Source organism: Poecile atricapillus, chromosome 6 (genome assembly GCF_030490865.1).
Source record: "Poecile atricapillus isolate bPoeAtr1 chromosome 6, bPoeAtr1.hap1, whole genome shotgun sequence".
NCBI lineage: Eukaryota > Metazoa > Chordata > Aves > Passeriformes > Paridae > Poecile > Poecile atricapillus.
In genome coordinates this window covers 21,631,307-21,646,622 of record NC_081254.1, presented here as the reverse complement: position 1 = coordinate 21,646,622, position 15,316 = coordinate 21,631,307, and the positions used below count along the sequence as shown (strand labels likewise).

The 15,316-nt window shown below is 41.2% G+C and overlaps 1 protein-coding gene across 5 annotated transcripts in view; it reads left to right on the top strand.

Moving 5' to 3' along the window:
* The window catches only part of PANK1 (pantothenate kinase 1), a 35,409-nt gene that overhangs the window by 2,181 nt on the left and 17,912 nt on the right, over positions 1-15,316 (top strand). The window contains exons 2-3 of one of the 5 annotated variants that reach the window (XM_058841783.1): positions 1,782-1,894; positions 14,372-14,724. In XM_058841783.1, coding sequence (XP_058697766.1) covers positions 1,782-1,894; positions 14,372-14,724 — 466 coding nt within the window. Of the gene's footprint in view, positions 1-618; positions 685-1,781; positions 1,895-6,521; positions 6,825-7,124; positions 7,272-14,371; positions 14,725-15,316 lie in introns of those variants that run through there. The other 4 variants (XM_058841786.1, XM_058841782.1, XM_058841784.1 and 1 more) reach the window with 4 other exon arrangements.

Here is a 15,316-nt window from a genome sequence, read left to right as displayed (position 1 = left end):
ATTACAGTTCTGATCTCTTTTTTAGTGTATACATAGTTTGTATTGTCCTTGTGAAAGCCTGAAAGCTCTAAATTGGCCTCTTGAACATAGTGAAATGCACAGCACAGAACATATTTACTGTAAGGTAAAGTTATTAGTTCCAGAAATATTCAGAAGATACAGCTAGGGCAAACCCACCCTATGCTACCATAAGGTTATTTCCCTTCTTTGTTACCAGGTAGTCGGAGCATATAAGGACAAATTTGTCATTTGTAGCATAGCTCCTTCCTACATAAAACTCTCATTCTTTGCAAACATGGATTAAAAAGGTATTTTTAAAAATATTAGCATTTGTGTGTTATTGCCTGTGGTTTCAACTTAAACTCACAAGGACATTCTAAATGTTTTTTAGCTTAAACAGGTCTTTGGTTTATCTGTCTCAAAGTACATATTCTACTAAATTTTTAGCTCCAGGTGAGTTGTGGTGTTTGGACTTAAACCCTGTGCTTAAATATTCATTCAGACATAGGCTTCCTTGCTGGAAAAGTACTAAAAGTGTGGTGTGTTGCCATTTTACACTAATTCTCATCTCTGGGCTAGTTTAAAAGAAGGAAAATTAAACCTCTGTGTCCTTTCTAGGCTCTGATGGGCACTGTGTGTTCCCTCCTGAGTTAGAGGAGTAAGCCAGTTTTGTCTGCATTGGAGGTATGTGTATGCAGCTAGAATAGTTTAAAGAGATGCCTTTTTTTATCTCTTCCAAACATAGGAAGGCATTCCTTAGGCATGGGAACTCAGGTTCCCTGTTGCTACCTGATTCATTATCATTAATATCCAGGGAAATTTCATGTCAGCATTTAAGCTCTGGGAGTGCAGACCAATTCAAGTAAAAAGTCTCTTGAGCAGCTGACTGTTGATAGGAGAACCAGTTTCTCCTCTTTAGATGTGGCAGTGCTGAATAAGGAAGAGATAGTCCTTCGTATTTGGCAGCCGTTCATTCTTCCAGACTGCTTGTTTTGAAACTATCACTTACCTCCTGATTGCATTGTGAAGGACCATATGAAAATGCTGAGTTGAAAAGAAAGTGAAAGACATTCAGCTGAGCAAAACCAGTATGTATACATACATGAGGATAATTGTCTGTGGGGGAGCAGTCAGGAGCAAAGGCCATTGTTTTCTCTACCAAGTGCTCTGCCTCTTTTTGCAATAATTTATGATGATATGATGATGAACATTATTTCTCAATCAGTGGGTTGTGAACTTGCATGTTTTCCAGTCACATTTTGTGTATTTAAGTTTGATAGTTAAAGATAAGCAGTAGTACACTGAGCCAAATACTTGGGTACAAGGTAGACTTTATGGGGCAAAGGAGAGTGCGTTGGAAATGAGTTTTCTACCTTTTTTACGTACCTAAGAGTTTTAATCCATTACATGTTTGTTTTCTTTTTAAAAAAGTTCTCTGCAGAATAGACACTATGACCTGGAAAAAAAAGATTATTTGCCTCCAACAGCTGCTTTATCTTCACTGTCTGGTACTCATAAGAAATAATCAAGGACCCTAAATGCTACTAATTTGGGCAGTTTTATTTGAAATGTCTGAACTAAGGCACTTAAATTTTTTGTTTCCTGTAAAATAAGAGCACCAACAGCTCTTTAACTGCCAGGGATCAGTTAAAAGTTGGAGAGAGCAAGTGTAAACTAAGTTATAATTGTCTAGTTGGACATAGAAACAGAGGTATTGGCAAGGAAGACTTTAGAGAGAAAAGGTTATCACTGCTTTGTGACCGCTGCATGCTTTCTTTCAGTTGGGATAAAAGACAGCAACCACAATCCCTAATCTCATCTCAGAACTGCCAGAGGAGAACTGTAGAAGCCACTTGGACTGCTGCAAAGTCTGGCCACAGGGATGGGCAAGATGGTAAGACCAGCCTACATCTATGTACCCTTCTGACTCTTATTCCCTAGTCTTGGCTGCTGTTATTAGATGTGTAAGTCAAGTCTGTTACACAGGCAGATAGTGATTGGACAAGGGGGAGCAGAGATTTACAATTGATATTGTTAGGAAGAAATTCTCTCTCAGAGGATAGTGGGGCACTGGAAAAGGTTGTGCAGACAAGTTGTGAGTCCATTCCTGGGAGTGTTCAAGGCCAGATTGGATGGGGCACTAAGCAACCTGATCTGTCAGGTGGCATCCTTCTACGTGGCAGGGGGGCTGGAACTAAATGGTATTTAAGATCCCTTCCACCACACATAATTCTGTGTCCTAGTCCAGACAGCATTCCAGGTAGCATTCATGCTGCCTTGCCTGGCCACTGAGCTTGGTGCTTGGGCCAGGAGATCTATCTATGCCCTATTTGTCATCAACAAAGAGAAAGAACATTCTTCCTCATGGCTGTTCAAACTGCCAAAGCAACATTCCTGCTTAGACAGAGTGCCTTTTTCTGTGTTTCTCTCCCTGGATGAAAATGAGGGGGAGATGAACTTCCCCTTTGTGCAAGGCTTTTCTTCGTAACATCAACAGGTTTTCTTCAAGTGCCACAGAAGGCATAATTGAAAGAAGCCTGTACTAATAGGTGGGTGAAAAGGGAAGGAACTAATGGTCTCAATATAATCTTTCTTGGCCTCAATCTGACAAAGATTTAGGCATATGGCTAAATTGATGCCATTCATTTCCCCTGTCATCTGCAATCAGTTTCCCCTCTCAGATGCATTAGTGTTTGGGGGAAGCAGAATTCTCATGTGAGCTAGCTGTTGTGATAGTAAGACTTCCTTAGCTTTCCTGAGTCACACCAATAATTCCAGAGGTCTTTACATCCATTTTTAAATACTCTGACATTGCACTTTCCCGATAAGAATTTTGCGCAGTTTTAGAGCTGTTTTGTCCTCTTTGATTTACACATCTATCGCTTGTCATTATATAGTTACGCTTGACTGTTCGTCTTCTAGCCCTGCAGTTTTTGAGAAAAAGAACTTGAAAAAAACATGTGTCTACCAAAGGTCCTGCATACACCAAATCAGGTTTTTTTCCCAGTTCTGAAGATAAATTGAGAAGAAATACCAGACTCTTAGACCTGGCACTTTCTATTTGATATGTGCAATATGTGAATGAACCTAAAACAAATCAACAGTATTTTTTGTTTTGTGATGAATGTTCTAAATAGTTAATTTATTCTGCTTTACTGCACTTGCTTTATTTCAAAGAGGAAAAATTGAGTAAGAACTAGTATAACTGGCCTGCAGTATACAAACAGGATAAACATGGAAATAATTTGAATAGAAATATAAACAGAAATGGCAGAGAGCCAGCAACTGCTTGACTATAAATACTCAGGCATCTATAGAAGTCTCTTTCCTTAGATTCTTTGCATTGTGTAAAACAGTCTGTGTAGTTTGAGATGTGCATGTGTCTTGTTACCACTTCTCTCCAAAATATGACCAAACCTTTATAGCTGATTGGCTTTGAATTAGAATAACACCACTGGTGCTCTGTAAGACTTTTGTTGGTTTTAGATAACAGATTTACATGTGGACTGCACCTGTTTGATACTTATTTTAGCTTAGCCTTAGACCACAGATATAGGAGTCCCATGGAACGAAAGAGGGAAACACAACCCTCAGAGGTTCCTAAAAAATTTCAAGCCAGGATGATAATATACCTGAAAGGGTGGTGTGTTTTGTTTGTTTGTTTGTTTGTTTTTTCCAGTTCCATTAGTTTTGAACTGTAACACCTGGAGCACAGCACTTTTGAACCATGGCAAGGTATCCTAACTGCAAGGGAGTCAGTATTGCTGAAACTGACAGAGTTAGAGAATTGCAGACTTGCCCTCTGTGTTTATAAACAAATAAGAGGTGAGAGAAAGCTGAGTGTCTGAAGCACAGGCAGGTATGGAATAATCCATTATGTGTTTGCTGTGCAGATGTAATATGTGTAATATGTATGTAATAGGTGGGTCAGTATAGCAGACTTGTTCAGCGATCTGAGGTCATTTGTGTCCTGGATTGTTCAGCATACAATGTGTTTGTAGTCCTTTTCCCACCAGATTGCTAGTTTACAGTGAGATATATAGAAAATATTTTAAAATATAAACTAGGAGCTTCCACCTGCTTCAGTTGAGGAAGAAAGACAGAAATACAGAGTAAATGTTAATTTTGAAAGAACTGAAATCATCCTTGACTTAGTTTCTCAATATTGCACATAGATTCTATTTAGATTGTCTTACAAGTTTAACTGAAAACTGAACTGGTAAGCATGGTTTGCTTAGAAAGCTAGGGTAAAAGGAAGAGGAAAAAATTGCTTTAGTTGCACCAAGGTGTTAGAAACTTCATTTGTAATACATGCCATGACTTCAGTGACAGATTTTATATGCTCCAGTCCACTTCTATCTGTGGCATAATTATGCAAAATTAACAGCAAAATATTAGGGAAATACTTAATTAGAAATAAAGGATTGGAAGGAACTTAAGAAAAGTGCCCTTTCCTTGCTTTAAGTCTGGATTGGTTCTACTTAAACTGTTCATCCACAAATACTTAGTTTCTCGTAAAAACTCGCCAGCAATGAACAGTCAAGTCTTCCAGTTCTGTCTTTGTTTAACTGCATGCTAGGAAATGTCTGCCTCCAGTGTAAATTTCCCTTCCTGCAGTTGCCACTTTCTTATTTCTGAACAACTGTGATGATTTCCTTTGCTGCTACCTCTTCTAGATTGTATACCCTTTCAAATCTTTCATTTCATTGATAAAACTTGATGTTTTAATTTCATTCTGTTAGTTATTCCAAAAGCTTTTTAGAAGCCTAAAATTTGACAGAGTATTTGAGTGCAGTATTCCAGTGTGTCAGTGGAAGGATTATTCTGCTACCACAAGGAAATTACGAGTGCAATTAAAGGTGCTGTTGCTTTTGTTGGAGTAAAGTAAAAAGTTGCCACCTTTCAGCTGAGATACAGTAACTGCTCTTGTGTCTGCTCCCAGCAAATGCGGAGCAAAACAAGTTTGATCTCCTGTTCTATATGGGGCTGGCTGTATGTGCAGTCGTTTTCTGTGTCGGGGATGAGAAGGGACAGCTGTTACCAGCTGGAGGACAGTAGCAGCAAGGCTTCTTCATGCCCTAAGAGGCTGGACATGACAATTTCATAAATTGTACCCAGCCAACTGCCCAGATCTGCCATCAAATGACATGAAGGTCTGTGCCAGTCCAGGCAGCAGCCTTCTGCTTTGTAGTTTAAACATAATCTGGTAAATTAGGGATTTCTCAAGGAATTTCACAGTTTTGGAAGCACTAAGCCCCCATGTAGCAGTAACTGTTTGTAGCCTGTCTTCCTTCTTACCCTCTTCAGGACAGCCGCTTTTGGACTGGCAATTTCAAGTGCTTATGTGTAAGACTATTAAGAACATTTTAAATATTTAAATAATCTTCAGAATATTACTTGCAGGCTTTGAGGAAGAAAATTTTACTTTGTTCTCAAACACTCTTTCTTCATTTTCCCAACTTGGTGTGCATGTTTTTCTGTTGTTTGCTCCCAGCTACGTAAACACAATGTTCTGGTCTGGGCCAAGAAGTGGAGAGAATGCCACATTACCTCTCATGAAGCCATTTCTTAATGCAGTATCCCTTTCTGGAGGCAGTTATAATAGCTCTTTGTTCTTTGTACATGTTCTACTGTGGAGGCCCCATGTCCTGCCCCATCTCTAGGTGTAAGAAGGAGCCATTGTGAGACTTGTTTTTACTTTAAGGATAACCATGCATATAGTGACTGACAGTTTGTATAAAGAAATGACCTTCATATGCAGAGCAAAATTTAATTAGTGTTTCTTTTCTAGTATACACATGACACCGCAGCATAGTTCACCCAGTTTTATTTTATCTCCACTTGATATTTGATATATTCCATTCAGAAAATGCGTTTTTACACTTGGATATCTCAGCGGTCAGAGAATAAATCACAGTCACAAGATTACCAGTGCTGTGCAGGGAAAGCCAAGATACTTAAAAAGCATGAGGTCAAACACATTCAAGGTCACCCTAGTCCCTCTAAGCTGTTGAGTGACACGTGACAATGTAGACAAAAATTTGAACGTTCCGACCGATGAATAAGTAACTTTGTGTGAGGTGCAAGGCGTACCTGTGAACACACGCACCGAGGCCTCGGAGACACAGCTACCTGAGCCGCATGAGTGTGCGCCAGGGTACGCCGAAGCGAAAATGACACCGCAGGCGGTGTCAGGGGGCAGCCTGCTCAGCGTGCGCCAGCGAGCAGGGTCGCGGGCGCCAGGCCACAGCGCAGTTGTAGCGGGGGCAGCTTGCGGGTGGCCGTGCCCCGCCCCGGCGCACTCCCGGGGCCGCCGGCGGAGGCCCGCAGGTGCGGGGCGCGGCGCCGGGAGCGCGCACGTTGGCCGGGCGGGGGGGTCGCCGCGTCCCCGGCGAGGGCGGCGGCCGCCCCTCTGCAGCGCGCTGCGGGCAGGACGCCTGCGCCGTGCGGGGGGGGCGGGCGCCGCATCCCAGCGCTCGGAGCTGCGGGCACGGGCGCCGGCATGAGCGGAGGCTCCGCCGCGCCCAGCCGGACCTGAGCAGGGAGACAAAGGGGAGAAGCTGCCGCCATGGGCGAGCAGCTCCGCGCCCAGCCCGCCGCCCCGGCGGGGCCGCCGCCGCCCGCCGCCGCCTCCTGCTCGCTGCTCGGCGGGCTGCTGCAGAACGGCTTCCACCCCTCGGGCCCGCCGCTCAGCAACGGCGGCTGCGGGGAGCCGCCGCACCCGCTGCTGCTACGCCCGGAGCTGCCGCCGCTTAGCCACGGCTCCCCGGCCAAGAAATGCAGGCTGCGCCGGAGGGTGGACTCGGGCCGGCGGCACAGGCCACGTAAGTGATGACCGCGGCGGCTCTGGGGAGCGGCGCCGGCCCGGCCCCCTCCGCGCGGCGCTGCCGCAGCCCGGGCCGGTGTCGGGCGGCCGCGGGTCCCGCGCCACCTCCCTCCCTGCGGAGCGCCGCCCGGCCGGGACTGACGGCCGCCCGGCTACGCGCCGCGGGCGTTCCGCCCCCCTACGCCGGCTGCCGGGCGGGCGGAGCGAGGGCCCCGTGCCGGCCAATGCGGCGGCGCCGCCCGGGCACGGCCCCGCTCCCGCGTGGGCCGGGCCCGCCCTGCGCCAATGGGGCGGCGGCGGGCGGGGAGCGGCGGCCCGGCACAAACGCGGGCGGGCGGCGGGCGGCCGCTCCTTGCCGAGCAGCGCGTCGGGCGGTGCCCAGGGTCCTGCCCGTCTCGCTGCCTCCCTGCCGCACACATGAAGCTCATAGTGCCCAAGCAACACTGTGAGTAACGCCGGGCCGCCGGGGCGCTCTGGAGTGTGGGAAGGCTCCGCGGGCTTAGTATGTGCTCCTTTCCCAAGTGCTGTTAGAATGAAGGAAAAAATGAATCTGGGGACCCGTAGCAAGTTATTCTGACTGGCGGGGAAAAATATTTATAAACAGCTTAAATTTGTAATATGCTTCTAATTTAGGAAGTGTTCGTCAACTGCTGTCTATTTCAGGTTTGGTTTTAAGTCTGAGAGTCGAACGTCCTGTTTGTTAATTCTCTATTTCCTTAATTCTCTATGGTTTATTGATAAGTAAATAAATAAGTAAATAAGTGTTGATAAGTATTGCTTACTTGTAGGTAGGGAGGTATTGAATAATTCCGTGGTAAACTCTGCAAGTAAAACAATTTAGGGGGTAAAGTACTCTGTTTCTTTTCACTCTTACTTTCCTAGCTCTTTGCATAAACCCACAAATGTTTGCTTCTTTGTTACAAGTTCAGCATGTTCCAAAAGGGTAATGGGGATAGTCAGAATCATAGCTGCCTGCTGCCAAAACTCAAAGATGTTTCTACTCAGTAGGAAGTAGTGTGCATTTGGCTACTCTGGGTTTTGGGTTTTTCCTTTGTTTTGAAGTGAATATTAAAAAAACTTTTCTGGTTAAACAGAACATATTTAGAAACAACCTTGAAGAGCTGCACCTTTCACAGGACTGTGTATTAGCCAGTGCCTTTTCTGACTTTTTCAATGCTTTTGTTGAGCCATTCATGCCACTTTGCCCTAGTGTTATCTGAATTAATTAATCATGTAGTGCTTACAGTACCTGTTGATAGATAATTTAGTTCTCTATCAAATTTAACCTATCTATGACCAAGTTGTTCTCTGTCACAAACTGTTTTTATAGTCTTTGTCCTCTCTCACCCTTTCTTAATAAAAAAAAAACTGCAGAACTTGGACTTGATTTGGTGTAACTAAGAGAAGTCAGCACTTGCATATCAAACGCTTCATAATAGTAAAAACTATTCTTAAACAAAAAATAAAACTTTCAGGGATTCATGTAATCACTTGATTAAGAAACAGTGGGGGCCTTGGAATTTCTATCCCATCTTGAGGGGAAAAAAGAGCCCATCAGAGTACAAAGCACAGCTGACTGACTATATTGCCCAATATGTATGACAGCTGAATCTTCAGGTGTGGAGTTTTAGTGAAATGAGGCTTTAATGAAAACAGCAGTTGAGGGAAGTGCTTTGTAGAACTATTCTGTGGGCAATTTATTTGCTGATTAAAATATATGAATGCTTGCCGATATCCTTTTTAATATATATATATAGTTTATTTTGTACAAGAACAAGTTTGAAATTTAGTATTAGTCATACAGGAAATATGGATAGTATATTGTCACCATCTTAAAAAATTCATTACATTATTACTCAAATTGTCCTGGTACTGCATACCTTTCCACTGCATCGTCCTCTAGTCAATACTACACAGTACCATTTTTACTGGTTTGTTTGGTGCTTTTAATCCTGGTCTTTGCAGATGTTTGTTCTTTTCTTAAGGACAGATTGCAAAATGAAGTGCAGTTGCCACATGGCATGTGGAGACCAGTATTGATTGCAGGGTTTGCTTTGTGTGGTGGTGAAGATAATGAGATAATTGGCATTTCCCAATATTTCAACAAATGAAGCCTATCTTTCTGCAGCAATTATTCCTTTAAACTCTTATTTTCTTGATTGTTTTTACTTTCTGACAAAGTGAGGTAGAATTCTATGTCCACAAGTCTTTTTCCCCTCTCAGAAAGGAAGATTTCCCATGAAATCAGTATGCTTTGCTGATAAGCCTGCTGTGAGAGAGGACTCACCTAGTACTGCCCTGTTTGGAATCCTGTCTTTGCTTTCCTTCTTCCTTAGTTTAACTGGATGGGTTGCCAGGGTTGTTAACTAGGCTTGTGTCAGTTTTCTTTTTCTTTAGAAGTCAGTTTGTGGTATTATAACTACACTTGTGTGGATGGTCACACCTGTTTTACAAAAAGCTCTCTGCTTTTGGGTTTGAACTTTCTATGGGGTTGATTGTAACTTTTGGGTTTTGTTTGTTTGTTTTTCTGGTGAGGAGGAAGACATTCCATAAGCCCTTGTTACCGAAGATGAGCTGGAAGTCTTCACCTGATATGTGTGCATCATTTAGCTCTAGCTTTCTAAGGTTTGAGGAATCTTTAATTACTAAGCAGATATAATTAATTTTTTGAGCTGCATATTCTAGTTTTGTTCAAAGAAAAAAATGCTTCCATTTTATTTATTTATAACTTTGTAAAATTGGAAGAACTAATTGAAAAATATGTGTAAGCTATTATCGCTTTATTTTTTTTTAAATAAAAATCAGCTTTCAGAAGCTGTAAGAATACTGTACCATGTTATGTGTCTTGTTTTGATGTTTTGGGTTTTTTTTTTCCCTTTACTGCTTTTGGCTTTCTCACCTCCTCTGGACCCAATTAACACAGGAAGTTCCTAGATCATCAAAGTATCAAGCAGTGCAAATGAAATGTAAATGAAGTAATAGGATTTCAACATAAGTGTGTTCAGAAAGAAAAGCAGCCAAAACGAAGATATTTCATCTGAGATACTTATGACTAAGCTATCAGAGTATTGATACCACCATTCAAATTATTGATAAAAAAAATTAAATACTGTACCTGTCTTGAAAATGTACAGGCACTGTACATGTACCTGAAAATACAGGTCTTGTAAGAGAGATATATAAACTGAAACAGTTTTGGCAAAAGAATAAAGTGCTCCAAGCTAGTCAGGAATAAATCCAGGGCTCAGGTGCAGAGAAGAATGTTCTCTCCAGCAGGATTCAAGCACAATCTCTGAATGTTGAGGAGTAAAAAGATTCATCTAACCTTATGTGGTGGTTGTTTAAATGTATGAAAAGGATTAATCTTGGTTATCTTCTTTAATGGGGGCAAATTTTACTTGATGACCCAGGAGTTCCCTCTCATTCTTGCTTCTCCTGAGCTCTTGTCTGTGAGGAGCCTGTTGTGATTTGATATTTACTTTCCACATACCCTCATTATATTGTGTGTTAAGCATAAGATTTTTAAAAATCCAAGGTGTTGAAATCTGAGTATAATACTGTCTTGTAGGAATAGCCTGATACTGCAGAGTTAATGCAGAAACTAGGTAAAATGTATCGTGGAATTTCTCGTGAGTGAACCTTTGCCCCAGATACACAGCTGTTGGTGTGCATCAGATTACCTACTTATGCAATGCTTTAGATACCTTCTGTTTGCATTGTCACATGCTTCTGCAGCTAAATTTTGGACTAGTACAGATTTTTGTCTCATGATAACAAATCACAAAGTAGTTGGGACAGTTTATTAACATAAAGAGAATTAATTTTTTTAAGATAAGTAGAGTCTTTGATTTATGCTAGACTTCTGAGAACATATGATATATCTTCATGCTTTCTGTATCAGTTCCATAGGACCTAAAACTAGATTTTACAGTGTTATTTTTTTACTTACTGCTGTGTAGCAATGCAGTAGAATAGGTCTGCTTTTGCCACAGTTATAGATTCAATTGATCCAATAGGGATCTTGCATATCTACTGAAAAGAGAGATATCAGCTTATAAGCCTTATCAGACAATTTTAATTAAGTGCGTTTTTTTACGTTGTGAGAACATTTCTGCAACATATCTGGTGTCCATGCTGCTCATAGTACATCACACAATTTTGAGTAACTGAGATCAGCCTGAGATGTGGGTGGGATGGATTTTATTTTCCCCTCATTGCTTTCCTGGCTTTTTGTAATTCAGGGACACTTAATCAAGTTATCAATGAAATACAGGACTTCCAGTTTAAAACAAACCAACAGGAAACCTCAAACACTGCCCACCACCCCCCCCCCCCCAAAAAAAAACCCCAACAATCCAACCCAAACAGCAACCCACAAAGAAAAAAAACATACCAAACATAAAACCCCAAACCTCCACAATTTTCTCCCCATTTTCCCTCAAGTCTGTGAAAAACTTATCTACACAAACACCTTTCTTTCATACCCCCTGGCTGTAGTAGTGAGCAGGCTCTATTAGTTTTGATGGTCTCTGAATCATCTTACTTTCTGTATTCAGAGGCAGCAAACCCCAGGAGCACCTTCAGTTTGTGTGTATATTGCCATTAGCACCACATTCAGTGGCCCCAGGAAAGTTGAAGTATATAGGTACCAGCTGAGATGAATTATATATAGATGCGGAAAAGAACTGATAGTAGGTCAGTGGTGCATTTTGATTTGGAACATACTGATAGTAACAAAAAATACAATTAATACATTTTAAAATAATCACTGGAATACAGAAGTGTTACAGAAGTGTTTTTACTCTCACTGCAATTGTGCCTAAGTTATATGAATTTCAGTTAGAAACTTGGAGACTTGTTTTTTTTCCTAAGTGGTCAACCAGTCAAGATGGTTGTTGAATTATTGCAAGTAATTCCAACAGCGAGCTGGTGTTAGAAGTTGAGAAGAAAACTAAGTTGTTTTTCTGCATAACTGAAATACCTGGTTTTGTTGTCTGATCTTGGGCTCTTTATTTGTGCTGAAGAAAACTGCTGGTGTTCTAAAAGCAAAGTTCCTTTCTTTCTGCAGCAGTCCATTTGGCTCACAACAAAATGAAAGGAACTTAGATTCACAGAGAGAATTAACTAAAAAAAAAGTGTCCTGGTATTTTTGCTCACTTTATAAATGCAAGCTTTATGTGTAGCTATCCCAAAAACTATGCAGACTTGAAGAAACTTCATAGTTGTTTTCTGCAGTACTTATTCTGTGAGTTATTTGGTTATAACTCCTTAAAATGCTAAGATACAAAATGAAATGTCTTGGCAGTCATTTATGAACAACTCTCAGCTGTTAGTGCTTACTTTAACACTTTTATTGCTGGGCTTGTGTTTGATAGGAGGATGGAACACTTCTTGCCTCTCTTAAAGGTGAAATCTGCATTATGGCTTTATAACAAATATTGGTGCAGGTAGAGTGTAGCAGGTTTTATGCCCTTAATGAAAAACAGTAGAAATTGGCTTATACTTAGCTACAGGCTGGGTCTGTGTTGCATAGTTCAACCATGCTGCTTTTAAAATAGAACTTCCTGCTTTCATATAGTATACATCTGAGGAGGAGACTTAACTGTTCCAGTGGGTCAGGTAATTAAAGTTCTCAGTAGCTTTAATAAAGATTTGTGTAAATCACTAATGGGATTGGCATCCTGAGCTCCACTGCATTGGAATGTTGTGCGGTATGGACCGAACAGCTTTCACATAAATATTTACCTCGTACTTTCAAGAGTGTCTGTTAGTCTATAACATTTTGCTTCTTTAAAATAAAGCCTGTTTTAGAAATACTTGTTTCGAATTCTTCCCATTTTGGGGAATTCTCATGTATCTGCATAGGATTATGTATCTTCCCAAACCTCAAATTAGACTTAATTTCACTGTCTTTATGCAGCTTCTACAGCATGGAAAAAAAAATAAAATCAGACCTTACAACAGATAACCACAACTTCATTGGAGTGTATGCATTATGCCTGCCTTGTCCGTGGGGGACTGGGAGGAGAAACCGATGATTCAATTACTTGGCATACAGCAATGGAGTGAAATAACTGATTTAAATATCTGACATTTAAGGATTGGTTTGGGCAGGGGGAGCATATTAAAAATTGGGGAATTTAGACAAATTGTTCAGCCAGATGATGCTGAGACATTTGTGATAAGAAAAAAAGACTAAGCCTCTTTCAGCTTGAAACTGAGTAACTTAACAGTGATCTGTGATCACATGAGGAAGGACAGTGTGAGAAGTACCTCCTATGCTTATTAAAGTGTTTGCCCCAAGTTGTTTATTTTTAGGTTCACTGGCAGAAAAATCAGCTATGCATATGGTATTTATGGTTTCAAGTTTGTATCAACACCAAGTTGAGATGCCATAGTTGGTAGAATCATTTTTCTAGCAAGTCCGCCTGATTCTCCCTAAAAAGTAGAAGGTGGCTGTGTGACTGCTATTTTCAAAGTGTGTCTTAGATGTTAATCATATACTCAGTACTTTTAATTTTTCTAAGAAACATTGCTAGCTCCCTCCATCTCCAATGCCTGTGTATAGATTTTGTATTCTCAATTCTTACTGCTTCATAAACTTACATGGCATACTATTTAATACATATATGTGTGTGTATATATATATATATATAAGTGGAGTAGGTAGACCAGCTTATTCAGGTCTTCTGATGGGTTTTCTCCATAGTTATTTTCTCCTGCTATTAATAAAACAAAGATTTTGGAGGACCTAGGCCAGCTGTGGCAAGCTGAGAAGCAAATAGTGGCATTTTTTTATATAATTACGTGATAGACTAACACATATACCAGCAAAGGGAGTCTACACTCAAGGGATGGGTCTGTCAGTGGTAAATACTAAACATAAGCCAGCTCACTTTTGGCTACTATATACAAGTGCTGCAGTCAACAAAGCTGCTGGTTCTGGTGGGTTGGAGTCTGGAGGCCTACATAAAGGGAGCTCTGTATTGCTGCACTTCAGACACAGCCTTGTGACCGTGGAAATTCTGACTGAGCTTGGAAAGGCAATTGTGAATGTTACACAGTGGGAATATGACTTGAGAAATCTTGTTCTCCTGTTTGTTTGGCTGTTTCTTCCTCCTTCTCATCGCCTTAATTCTTAGCAGAATTGGAGCCAGTTGGGTGAAACACAATTTCATTTCATTTGCCACCCATTGGTGCCAACTGGGAGAAATGCAGTAAATGTGCTCTGTCAAGAGGTGGTAACTGAAGAGTAAAATGATTTCCTGGGAAAAAATGTTTTCATTTTACTAAAACCTGCTTCTTCAGACAGTAATATTTTGAAATTTTCTTTATTATTTTTCTTAACTGAGGCTTTATGAAGGCTTAACCTAGAGATGTGTTTAAAGCATATAGATTGGATGCAAGTGACCCCAAATTCTCAGGAGTAGATACTGCCACTGTGCCTGCACTGAATTGTCATTCAGCAAATTATTTAAGTGATTTGTCTAGCTTGTATATTTATAGTGACTTTCTCTTTTTCCTCCCTAAACCCCTTGTTCTTAGCATTCCCATGGTTTGGAATGGATATCGGTGGAACGTTGGTTAAACTGGTCTACTTTGAACCTAAGGACATTACTGCAGAGGAAGAACAGGAGGAGGTAGAAAACCTGAAAAGCATTAGGAAATATTTGACCTCCAATACAGCCTATGGTAAAACTGGCATTCGCGATGTCCACCTGGAACTGAAAAATTTGACTATGTGTGGACGCAAAGGAAACCTGCACTTCATCCGCTTTCCCAGCTGTGCCATGCACAGGTTCATACAGATGGGTAGTGAAAAGAACTTCTCCAGTTTGCACACTACGCTCTGTGCCACGGGAGGTGGAGCTTACAAGTTTGAAGAAGACTTTAGAACGGTACGTGAACAATTCACATGGGTTCAGTGGGAAGTACTTTGGGAAAACATCATGAGAGCTTATTTATTAAAACTTGCTGGGAAAATAACTTTTTTTAGTCCATCCTAACTGTTTAGAAGCAATAGAATCAATTCATACTTGTTAGCTGGTGACATATCTGAGAACATGGAGAGTGCAGGGAAGGGTATTCTACTGAAGTGTTGGCGTGCAGGATATTGTTAGTAAATGTGGAGTTTTTTTAGAGCACAGCTGTGATGATCAGATACTTCATAATCAACTGAGGGTATGTTATGACAACCTAGAAGCCTGATACTATAGGTACTTGCAAACTGGTTGTATATTGGAAACCAGATATGAAACCATACAGGCTGGAGATTTGATTCATATTCCCTTCCCTTTGTATTAACTTTCAGACTGAAGTCAAGAGTCTGGAAGATCAACCATGGACCATGGGGCAGAAACAGTGTGTGGGAGCATAATAAAACCAGCTAGCTTTTGATTTCAATTCTGTGAGTGTGCCATTTTATGAGATGAGTAAGTCTCAGATCCCCAAGGATTTAAAAATAGCCTTTGCAAGGAACTCCAGAAGCTG